Genomic DNA, 12,215 nt, shown 5'->3' on the forward strand with positions numbered 1-12,215 from the left:
GCAGTGAATCCACAGGCAAGAGGGACCAATTACTTTTCCATGGGGCTGTAGGGAAGGGCGTAGGACAAGGTTCCTTGTGGAACCCTGCCTCATTCTCCTGGTCTCTCATTGCTGCAGACGAAGGTTGGGGCTTTAGTTCATGTGGACGTTGAGCACTAAGCTGTCATCTTGGTGCATGCTCTAGAATCCTGACTGATTTCCCCTCCCATCTCCCAACTTACTTAGGGAGGCCCACGGCTGGGCATTGCTTTGTGGGCCTTTGTCTGTTAGGGAACTATGATGTTGTTCTTTCTTTCATTGTTTGAGATGTGAGCCTTATTGCCTCATTGGAGAAAGTGCATCTCATCTGAGAAAATGCCCCAAACCAAGCCTGGGATGGTTTGTCCCCTATTTCTCTGACATTGTGTCCAGAGGCCTCTCCCAGCTCTGACATCCCCTGTTCTAAGCCCCCTCCCAGCCCTGACATCCCCGGTTCTAAGCTCCCTCCCAGCTCTGACCTCCCCTGTTCTAAGCTCCCTCTCAGCTCTGACATCCCCTGTCCTAAGCTCCCTCCCAGCTCTGACACCCCTTGCTCTAAGCTCCCTCCCAGCCCTGACATCCCCTGTTCTAAGCTCCTCCCAGCCCTGACATTCCCTGTTCTAAGCTTCCTCCCGGCCCTGACATCCCCTGTTCTAAGCTCCTCCCAGCCCTGACCTCCCCTGTTCTAAGCTCCTCCCAGCCCTGACATTCCCTGTTCTAAGCTCCCTCCCAGCTCTGACACCCCCTGTTCTAAGCTCCCTCCTAGCTCTGACATCCCCTGTTCTAGGCTCCCTCCTAGCTCTGACATCCCCTGTTCTAAGCTCCCTCCCAGCTCTGACATCCCCTGTTCTAAGCTCCCTCCCAGCTCTGACATCCCCTGTTCAAAACTCCCTCCCAGCTCTGACATCCCCTGTTCTAAGCTCCCTCCCAGCTCTGACATCCCCTGTTCAAAACTCCCTCCCAGCTCTGACACCCCCTGTTCTAAGCTCCCTCCCAGCTCTGACTTCCCCTGTTCTAAGCTCCCTCCCAGCTCTGACAACCCCTGTTCTAAGCTCCCTCCCAGCTCTGACATCCCCTGTTCTAAGCTCCCTCCCAGCCCTGACAACCCCTGTTCTAAGCTCCCTCCCAGCCCTGACATCCCCTGTTCTAAGCTCCCTCCAAGCCCTGACGTCCCCTGTTCTAAGCTCCCTCCCAGTTCTGACATCTCCTGTTCTAGGCTCCCTCTCAGCTCTGACATCCCCTGTTCTAATCTCCCTCCCAGCTCTGACATTCCCTGTTCTAATCGCCTTCCTGGCTCTGACATCCCCTGTTCCAAGGCCAGCCTATCCCAGAGTAGAAACCCTCCCTTTGATCACCACCAGGATCACAGCAACAGCAATAATATTATCATTGTGACAATGGTGTCCCTACAATTCCCACTCGTTCTTAAATTGACAAGAGACTCAGCACCTCCCAAAGCAGCCTCTCCCATTTTAGGAGAGCTTGATTTGTTAGGAAGTTTCCCCCAGCCTGAGTGAAAATCTAGTCCCAACTGAGTGTGGACCACAGCACAGCATTTTCACTCTTTCTGCTGTTTGCTTGCATTTGTTTTCTTTCTCAGATTTTTTTCCTTCTTGATCTGATTTTTCTTGTGTAGCAAGATAACTGCATAACTGTATACATATATTGGATTTAACATATACTTTAACATATTTAACATGTATGGGACTACCTGCCATCTAGGGGGGAGAGTGGGAGAAAGGAGGAGAAAATTTGGAACAGAAGGCTTAGCAAGGGTCAATGTAGAAAAATTACCCATGCAGACGTTTTGTAAATAAAAAGCTTGGTAAAATAAAAAAATTGAGTCCCAGAGCTTCCAACCCTCCATTCATTGGCTGCTCATTTCACTACTGGAAGGCTGAGCCTCCATAACGCTGAAGACTTTGTCAGTAGATGAAATACAGCTGTTGGTAGCCTGGACTGTCACCCCCCTATAAGCCACAATGCAGCTCCCCTAGGATGGCCTCCAGATGAACCTAGCTAGAAAGGGCTGACCTCTAAATGCTTCCCTGGCAGGAATCCATCGCCAGCTTGTCCAAGTTGGCGGTGAGATGATGTTTTCAGTATCTTGGAGCCGTATCTGGAATTGGAGCAGGAAAAGAGCACCACGGAATGAATCTGGGTCTGGGGCCCAGGGATCTGTAGATCAGCTGTCTGGAACTAGCATCCTCCCCATCACCGCCACTCCCCTTCCTCCCACTATCACTGTCCAGGCTTACCAACCATCTAATTTTGCAAGGGAGGGAAGAGGAAAGGACTAAGCATTTATTAAATGCCTACTGCATGCCGGGCATGGTTCTAAGCCCCAATTACATGATAGAGATAAGATCCCAAAGGGAAATTCAGTAGAAATACATGGTTGGCCTTCCTGAATTCACAAGCGCAGGAAGGGAGAGTCATGGTTTATTGGGAAAAGGTAGCCAGAAAAAGTGGGCTGAATTAAGAGGGATGTAAATTCTAGCTAGGGAGATGATGTAATCCTCCCCCCCCCAATTTAGCCTTCAAGGGGAGTCTTGCGCTAGCACCAGAGTGTAGGATGGAGTTTGGTGAGCTGGGAAGTGTCGAAAGGAGGGAGAATAACCGTCCAGGCTGAAAACTCGTTGGCGTCAGTGGGAATTTTAGACTGAGCTGAGGCACAGGACGAGGGTGGGGGGCAGAGGACCATTGATTGAGAACCAGAAGGGACATGAAAGTCTGTTGCCTAGAAGAGGGGTTAGTCTGATTCTGCTTGGCCCCAGAGCACTGAGCTAGGCACACTCTGGAGGCTAAGACTGGAGTTCCACAGCAGGGAAACACTCCCAAGATGGGCGCTCTCTGGGTGCAGAGTGGGCTTCCTGGGAAGGCAGCGACTTCCCCATCTTCTGGGGCTTGGGCAGCGCCAGGACGGCTGGGGTCAGGGCAGGGCGGTCGGGCGGAGGGCCGCGGCATCTCTACTGGTTCACCTCTGGTTCGGCGCCCGGACTCTGAAGTTTGGGATCCCAGCCCCTCCTCGTCTCTTGCTTCGCTCCCCACAAGCCACACACTCTGGACTCCATTTTCTTGAAGGTTTTTTGTGGCTCCTCTGTTGTGAGGTAGCCACCAACCTGCTGCCTTCCTAACACTGAATTCAGGGTGCCTCCAATAGAGATAAACCTGTTTAAAACAGCATTTCTATTTTACTTGACCCAGATTAGGATTTAAAACCACTGGTAAAATTGCTTGGAAGCAATTTTTAAGAAAATGTCAGGACTGCGCCTTAGCTGACAACGGAAACATGATTCCCATGAGGAAAAAGAAAAGGTACGTTGTATATTCCGCTCCCTTTGTGAAATGAATTTGTTTAAAATATGGAGGGAAGTCACAAGGTTGGAATTCTTTTGGTGGTTATTTGAGGGATGGCAGATGGGTCTCACTGAAAGGGCTATCCAAGTACATAGACATAGAAATATTCTGGGCAAATAATTCCCATTTTTAGAGCCATTCATGACCGCGAAGCCTTCATATGTATCTTCTCATCTGATTCTCAAAAGAATCTAGGGAGGAAGGGAGGGCAAGGAATTTTATGCCCATTTTTCAGATGAGGAAACTGAGGCATAGGGCAATGAGGTGACAACCCCTACGGGTGCTTAGCCAATAGTGATAGAGCTGGGATCCCAAGACCAGGCTACTTACTCTTTAAAAGTCCTTCCTAAATACCAGGTTTTCCTGAGCTAGTGGATCTACGCTATTAAATTTAATGATAAAACATACTTATGTTTTAAACAAAACATAATGTTTTAAACAAAACAGTAAACAAACAACTAAATAACTTGTAATTATAGAGATCTTTAAGGTTTGCAAAACACTTTACAAACTATCTAATTTGAGCCTCTTGTTAATTGTCTCACCCAGGGTCTTCTGAACTCAGCCCTTTCTTCCTCCTGGCAAAGTGGGAGACCAGCCTTCCCCCCCCCCCATCTCAGGCAGTTAATCCACTCCATTTAGGAACTCCTTTCTTTAACTGAATCCTCCTGGTGGGCTATTGGAGTACAAGTGATAAGTGAATGTAAACCGGGCTTCTACCCCTAGGCCCGGTTCATAAGCACTGAGCTAAGTGCAGGACAGGTGCCATGTGCCAAGGCTGCTAGGAGCCCTCCTGGGGTTCTCAAGGGAGAAACATCCGCATGTGAGGATCTGGGCCGCAGGGAAGTAGATGGCCAAGCTCCATGGCCCTTGGGGCCCGGCGATAAAACAGGCAGCCATCCTGCCTCTAATGCCCTTTCTGTTAGTTTGGCGATGACAAGGACTTTGGGTGTAGAGAGTGGCCGAGCCCCCACTGGCACCTGGCCATCTGTCCTGCCCAATACCCACATGCTTCCTGGTCACCAAGCCTCCTTATATTTCAGTGTAAACTCCTCAAGGTCAGGTCTTTATATCTCCAGCATCTGACATTGCACCTGGCACAGGTGAGATCAGTTCAACTATATTCCTGAAGTACCTACAATGGGCCAAGTGCTGAGGATGCAAAGGACTTAATGGCGTTTTTATTTTATTTTATTTCAGTAAGTGCAGGGAACACAATTGGGTATGTATGTAAGCTGAATCACATTCTCCTATCGCTTTCTATTTTCTAAATTTTTTTTTCTAATTCTATTTTAATTTTAGAGTTATGTTCCCAAAGTTAAAAAAAGGTCTCATGTCAATTGGGGAGATTCAGCACCCAATGTTAGGGTCAGCACCCAATGATGAGACTGGGGTAGCAATTTCTAGCGGAGGCCGGAGGCCCAAGGCCCATGTGAAGAATTCCTAGCGTTCTCTTTGCCCAGCGGTGCCTTTATTCATGAGAAGAGGCTCTGGACAAAACGAAGAGGTAGAATGGACTCACCAGAAGGGGTAAATAGGAAATTGTACCAAGAGAGCCTACGGAGAGCGAGGAAGGAGGGTTTTAACTATTAACAAGGGGAAAGGCAAGTTCCCCAGTGAAAGTTTCCAGTGAAACTCACAGTGAACCAGGAAAGGGAATATACCCTTAACTGGCAGTCCTAAAGGCATTTAGCAGACAACAGGGCCTAGTAGGGGAAGAGGATTACCCCAGTGATTGGCCCATTGACCCCCAAAGGGATTTATAGCTATACCAAGGAGAAAGACCCCACGAGGCTTGGGGCAGGGGGTGAGAAGAAAGCACCAAATGGACGGAGCAAAGAAAGGTCTAGGCCATGGGCAGATTTATTGGGAAATTTAACCTGGGGATTTGACATCATAACTTGGCTTTCTGATTGATTGTCGTAAGGCGGGGTTTCCCAAGACCTCCACAGGGGTGGGACGGTAAGGCTGAGCTGGTGCCCATCAGGGCCCTTCCTGCTCGCTTCAAGGAGTATGATAATCTTATCAGCACTTCAGGCTTTTTCTGCCAATCTCACCTAGTGACCTGGGACCCCACTATCAATATTGTACCAAACCAGCTGTTGTGGAGAAGGATGGATAAGTCAAGAAGGCTCGAGTTCAAATGTAGAGCTTTGCTAATTTTTTTTCCCCTGAGGCTGGGGTGAAGTGACTTGCCCAGGGTCACACAGCCAGGAAGTGTTCAGTGTCTGAGACCAGATTGGAACTCGGGTCCTCCTGACTCCAGGGCTGGGGCTCTATCTAGCCTCCCCTGAGCTTTGCTGAGTGTGTGAATTGGCCAACTCAAACTCTGCCCATCTCAGTTTCATCATCTGTGAACTGGGGCCGATAAAAATGCTCTAGCCGCTCAAATGAGATAATATTTGTAAAGTACTTTGCAAACCCAACATTGCTCTTTTACATAAGCACACGCCCGGACCCGCACATACCCGTGTTTGCAGATACGTGTATGTCTAGCGTTGCTTGTTTATATATTTCTGTGTGTCTAGATTTGCATTATAAGACCCACTCCTTGTCTGCGGCTGCTTTCTGGAAAGCTCTTCCACTTGCCCTGTGCGGGATTCATCCAGTGCCCATCAGGCATCTGTTCAGTGACAAAGTACCTGCCTAGTGGTGAGCAGCCACTGCGTGGGCTTAGGCCTTGGCTGCCAGGAAGGAGAATCAGGGACAAGAGGGGATGCCGTTGGAGGCATTCTGGCTTAGAGCTCAGGCTCCAGCTCTGCCCTTGGGGGGTAGGCAAGATGACCAGCAGACAGACCCCGGTGACTGTGGCTGGCCGGCCGAGCTCGAAGGAGGGTCCCGGGGGTCCCCAGGCTTAGGGCAGGCTCAGTGGCCAGGAGAGGAGGACCTTGCCTCCTTTTGTCCTTCCCCTCAGGGTCTCTGGATCAGAGCCCGTCTTCAAGGAGAGCATTCTGGTGAAGCTGTGCCGGCTGGTGGATGACAACTTTTTCGCCTTGAAGAAGGCCTTCCATACGATTAACCCGGTAAGTCGGAGGCTGGTCCTTCTGGGATCCTCGTCTCCATGGGCCACCAGCAGGGACTGACTGAAGCTGCCCTGCATCCCTGCCCAGACTGGGGCCTATACCCACCTGGTGCCCAGAGCGCCCCCATACCCTTAACTAGGGGCATTGCCTCTGACACAGCTCAGGATCCCAGATTCCAGAGTCAGAAGCCACGTGAAGGACCCGTCCAACTCCTCTCACAGCTGTGGGCCAGAAAGGCTTACACTTGCTTCTGCCTTGATACGTCTTTTTTTTTCCTGTCTTCATCACCATAATGCTGCAAGGATACCTATTTCCTTGCTCTTCTGCTTTTTTTTTAATTTTTAATTTTGTTTTTTATTAATTTTTATAATTATAACATTTTCTTTGACAGTACATATGCATAGATAATTTTTTTTTTTTTACAACATTATCCCTTGTACTCCCTTCTGTTCCGAGTTTTTTCCCTCCTTCCCTCCACCCCCTCCCCTAGATGGCAGGCATTCCCATACATATTAAATATCTTATAGTATATCCTAGGTTGATACGTCTTTTTAAAAGGCAAGCTTAAAAGAAAAAGAACAAGCAGGGAGCCCCTCAACTTCTCAGGGCCTCAGTTTTGCTCTCTGTAAAATGGCCATAAAATGGCCCTGCCAATCTGGTGGGGCTGAGAGGTGGCTCAGTGAACATTAGGGTATCACGCATATCAAGCCCCCCCAGGAGCCTGGTACTGATAAATGGGATGATTTTCCCCATTAAGGTGCAGTGGAGCAGTGTGGTGCAGTGGTTCCATCTTGGGCATTAGCTGTGTGGTCAGCCTGAGTCTCAGTTTGGGAATGTAATAATAATGCCTGTGGCTCCTCCAGCCCCTCAGAGGGTTGTCATGGAGTCTCCTGGGGGACTTTGGGAATAAGGGCTATTGAGATACCCATCCTTGCTGCTGGATGTTCCTGGGTGGACCGTGCCTGCCATTAGGGCCTCCCGGTTCCCTCTTGGATGAAATCTCCAGTGGCCCAGGATAGGAAAGCTTCATGTAACTTAGTGGAAGAGGCCTCTTGGGACCTGAGACAGGCGAGCTATGGTAGGATCATTTGCTGGAGAATTTCTATGGAGTTCACTTCTCCTAATCCTTCTAGACACCAAGAGAAGGGAGAGAAGATACGAGCTTGGGATGGAAGGGGTAATGGAACAGGGCCGCAGGAGCAACAGGAAGAAGGAGAAGGCGCAGGATGGGATGGGATGGCTGAGTCCCACCCAGGGACTAAAGGAAGAGGGAGAAGCTATGAGCTCTCAGAGCCCTTGGGGCAGGATGGAATGGCCTATGGGAGCCCAGGGGCCTTTGTAGCTTAGTAACTACACCTCTTGAGAGCAATATGGGTGTCTCATGATGCCATGAAGATAGGTGGCTTTCTTAGGTTTTTTTCCCATTAAAATAATAAGTTTCTGTGAAGAGTAAGTTTATTTAGGCCCTACAAGGACATGCTGAATGAAACCTCTTTCTGGGTAATTAAGTTGCTCCTTTAAAATAAATTAGCCCTTTGACTAAGGAGAACAATATAATAATAATAAATAGGTGACATTTATAGGACGTTGGATAGCAAAACATTGTTTTAAAGGTAAACATCAACAAACACCTAAGTTCTATACCTTTGGCAGCAATTCAAGGACCCAAACAAAACAATCAGTGCCTTCAAGGCACTTACAATCATTGTAATGCCATAGGTAGTTAGAAAAATGAATGGAGATTTGCAGGGGAGGAAAAAAGGGAAAGGGAAAGTGAAAGGTGCAGGGAAGGGAAAGTAAAAGGTGCAGGGAAGGTAAAGTAAAAGGTGGAGGGAAGGGAAAGTAAAAGGTGGAGGGAAGGGAAAGTAAAAGGTGGAGGGAAGGGAAAGTAAAAGGTGGAGGGAAGGGAAAGTAAAAGGTGCAGGGAAGGGAAAGTAAAAGGTGGAGGGAAGGGAAAGTAAAAGGTGGAGGGAAGGGAAAGTAAAAGGTGGAGGGAAGGGAAAGTAAAAGGTGCAGGGAAGGGAAAGTAAAAGGTGGAGGGAAGGGAAAGTAAAAGGTGGAGGGAAGGGAAAGTAAAAGGTGGAGGGAAGGGAAAGTGAAAGGTGCAGGGAAGGGAAAGTGAAAGGTGCAGGGAAGGGAAAGTGAAAGGTGCAGGGAAGGGAAAGTAAAAGGTGCAGGGAAGGGAAAGTAAAAGGTGGAGGGAAGGGAAAGTAAAAGGTGGAGGGAAGGGAAAGTAAAAGGTGCAGGGAAGGGAAAGTAAAAGGTGGAGGGAAGGGAAAGTAAAAGGTGCAGGGAAGGGAAAGTAAAAGGTGCAGGGAAGGGAAAGTAAAAGGTGGAGGGAAGGGAAAGTAAAAGGTGCAGGGAAGGGAAAGTAAAAGGTGCAGGGAAGGGAAAGTAAAAGGTGGAGGGAAGGGAAAGTAAAAGGTGGAGGGAAGGGAAAGTAAAAGGTGCAGGGAAGGGAAAGTAAAAGGTGCAGGGAAGGGAAAGTAAAAGGTGGAGGGAAGGGAAAGTAAAAGGTGCAGGGAAGGGAAAGTAAAAGGTGCAGGGAAGGGAAAGTAAAAGGTGGAGGGAAGGGAAAGTAAAAGGTGGAGGGAAGGGAAAGTAAAAGGAGCAGGGAAGGGAAAGGGAAAGGTGGAGGGAAGGGAAAGGGAAAGGTGCAGGGAAGGGAAAGTAAAAGGTGGAGGGGAGGGAAAGTGAAAGGGTGGAGGGAAGGGAAAGTAAAAGGGTGGAGGGGAGGGAGAACAGTTTGGTTTTGTGATTTCCTCCTCTGTGAAGCAGGATGTGGAGAGGAGCTAAGTCAGCAGTAAGGTGGTAGTAGTGGGCAGTAATGAAGGGTTAGGATTTGCCCAAGTATCCTTGGGGAGAAGACAAGGGTCATGGGGTTCAAGGGTAAAAAAGAGGATGTCAAGAAAGCCCAGTGGAGCCAAGGTAGGGAGGAGATATGGATTCACGGGGTGGAGGGAGAACAGGTTTGGGAGGGAGATAGGGAACAATAACACCCCATTCCTGTTTGTTTAGGGAATCTCAGTGTTCATCAACAGGCTGGGGGACATTTGTGGGTGAGGGCAGGACCAGAGGTCGGAGCCACAGGTGGAGTGATGGGGAGGGGCAGCTCATGGGAGCTGGAAGGGACTCCTGAGGAGTCTCATTTCACAGAGGAGGAGGCTGAGGCGGAGCAGGGTCACATAGCTGGGGGTTGCATTCGAACTCACTCTCCTGACTCCTGGCTTCATACAATGCCCCATCGGTGGCCTCTGGGGTCTCCTTTTCCCAGTTCCCTCACTCATTATTCTTCTCTCTCCAAGTCTTCTCCACATTAATCCTTGCTTGGTCCTTCCCCTGCCCCTCCTCTGACATCTCCAACCTGGATCTTTCCGGGTCCTCTCCCCCCAAATGTACCACATATTTGCTTATAATCACATATTCCCATGAAACTTTTTCCCCCCACACATGATTGCCCCCATTTCACAGAGGAGACAACAAAAGTAGGAAGGGGAGGGCCGGATCCCCGGCTTCTGCTTGCCTGCGGGCACAGGTGGCCAAATCACAGCTGTGACCTTTCTTTGACGCCGCTCTCTGTTTCCCTCCCTTTCCTCCTCCACACCTGGTGCCCAAATCAGAAACAGGATGGCAAGATCACGGGCAAAGAAATGCGGCACATCCTGAGCACCGTCCTCTGGAAGGTCAGTGACTCGGAATACAAAGAACTCATGGAGATCCTGGACCCCACAGGCTCGGGCTACATCAACTACATCACCTTGCTCTACCTGCTGGAGGAGGACAGCTCCATGGTGAGTCTGCTGAGTGCCCCACCAGCCGCCAGGGCCAGCCTTCCTGCCTGCCCTGAGAGAAAGGCCGGTGAAATGCGCGGGGCGCGGGAGCGCTCTGCGGACCTGCGGCGGACTGACCCTGCCTGAAACCTGCCCGGGCTGGTGACATCTCTGTAGGAGCGGGGAAAGTAGAGCTTCATGGGAATTTCCAGGGGAAAGTCTATCCATCTGTCTATCCATCTATATCTATCTAATCTAGTTATCTGTGTCTATCCACCCACCAGTCTATCTATCCATCTATTTATTTTTCTGTCTATCCATCTACCTTTCTATCTTTCTATCCATCATCTATCTATCCACCCAACCATCCATCCTTCCATCCATCCATCCATCTTTCTATCTGTCTATACATCTATCTTTCTGTCCATCCATCATCTATCTCCATTTATCTATTCAGCCACCATCTATCTATCTATCTATCTATCTATCTATCTATCTATCTATCTATCTATCTATCTATCTGTCTGTCTGTCTATCCATCTATCTATGTTATCCATCTATCCATCCATCCATCTTTTGGTCTATCTATCTATCTCCCTCCATCCCTCTCCATCCATCATCTATCTATGATCTATCTATCTATCTGTCTGTGTTCATCTATCCATCCATCCATCCATCCATCCATCCATCCATCCATCCATCCATCCATCCTTCTGTCTATCCATCTATTTATCTATCCATTCATCCATTCATCTATCCATCCATCCATCCATCTTTCTGTCTGTCTGTCTATCTATCTATCTATCTATCTATCTATCTATCTATCTATCTATCTATGTCTAGCCATCTCTGTTCATCTATCATTATCTGTCTGTCTGTCTTGTCTATCTCTGTACCCATGTGGACTTTTAGTCCAGGGTCTAAATGCTCTGGTAGAGCTATTCCAGGAGGACCAGGGTCATCACTGAGTTGAGGTGACAGGAGTAGGGTATTGGGCCTATGGATGGACAAACTGGTGGACATGCCATTAACGCTTTCTTTCCCCTTCCCCTTATATTCATCTCTGTGCTACATCCCAAGTGCAATGAAAGCTCCTAGAGGGTAGGGATTGCCTTGTGTTTGCCTTTGTGTCCCCAGCACTTGGTAGAGCGACTTGCACACAAGTAAGTGCTAAATGTTTGTGGGATTGAGTTGGATTTACTGTGGGGAAGAACAGACTGGGAAGGGGCAAGATCGCTTCTGGAGGCTCCCACTCATTGGCTTGGTGTGTCAGTCATTGTTGGAAGCATAAAATGGACCCCAGAGTGGGGAGGGGAAGTGGTGGGTGGGCACTGCTGGGAGGCCGGGTCAGCCCTGAGGAAAAGAACTTGTGCAAAGGGTTGCCTGATGTCAGTGAATGTATTGTCACTGTGGACATCCCACCTGCTGGCCACTTATTGGGACTTCTCACCACATGACTCATCCAGCATTTTCAGGGATTCCAGGTTCACAAAGTACTTTTATCACAATCTTCTGAAAGATGTAAGGATTATTCATTCCATTTTTCAGAAGAGGAAATAGAGGTTTGGAATTGTTAAGGGACTTGACCCTGATCATACTGCAGAAATGATGCAAACTCAGGGCTTTCCTGGCTCCAGATGTAGACAGGGCTCTCCTCCTCCTGCCCTGCTGCCTACAGCTGATATCTTTAGGGCGTGGTAGTGCAGTGAAAGGCTTGTTTTTAGTAAGAAGCTCTTCCCAATTCTCTTTAAGGCTGCTTTCCATTTGAGAGAACCTCCACTCTCTCCTGCCTAGACTTGCACACAGTTGCTTGTCTCCCCCATTAGCCTGTGAGGCCCTTTCTTTGCGGCTCCTGTACCTGGGGCATCATACATGCTTCCTAAATGACCTTCCTGATATCCAATAGTTGGATTCCTCAACATAGGCACCCTCTCTCTGCCTTTCCCATTGACCTGGAGCCCCCAGAACACCCTGGTTTAAAAGGGGCTTTTTATTAGGCCCAAAGTTTTGAATTTGATCCATGTTGGGGTCCATTGAGAAATTT

General features: G+C 48.8%; 1 protein-coding gene across 6 annotated transcripts in view; it reads left to right on the forward strand.

Annotated features, from left to right (window-relative positions):
- EFCAB6 (EF-hand calcium binding domain 6) overlaps nucleotides 1-12,215 on the forward strand; it is a 202,197-nt gene that overhangs the window by 94,764 nt on the left and 95,218 nt on the right. For all 6 annotated transcript variants that reach the window (XM_074271902.1, XM_074271905.1, XM_074271907.1 and 3 more), the window contains 3 exons: nucleotides 3,226-3,336; nucleotides 6,293-6,401; nucleotides 10,022-10,192. In XM_074271902.1, coding sequence (XP_074128003.1) covers nucleotides 3,226-3,336; nucleotides 6,293-6,401; nucleotides 10,022-10,192 — 391 coding nt within the window. The remainder of the gene's footprint in view (nucleotides 1-3,225; nucleotides 3,337-6,292; nucleotides 6,402-10,021; nucleotides 10,193-12,215) is intronic.

This window comes from Sminthopsis crassicaudata, chromosome 5, assembly GCF_048593235.1.
Source record: "Sminthopsis crassicaudata isolate SCR6 chromosome 5, ASM4859323v1, whole genome shotgun sequence".
Classification (NCBI taxonomy): domain Eukaryota; kingdom Metazoa; phylum Chordata; class Mammalia; order Dasyuromorphia; family Dasyuridae; genus Sminthopsis; species Sminthopsis crassicaudata.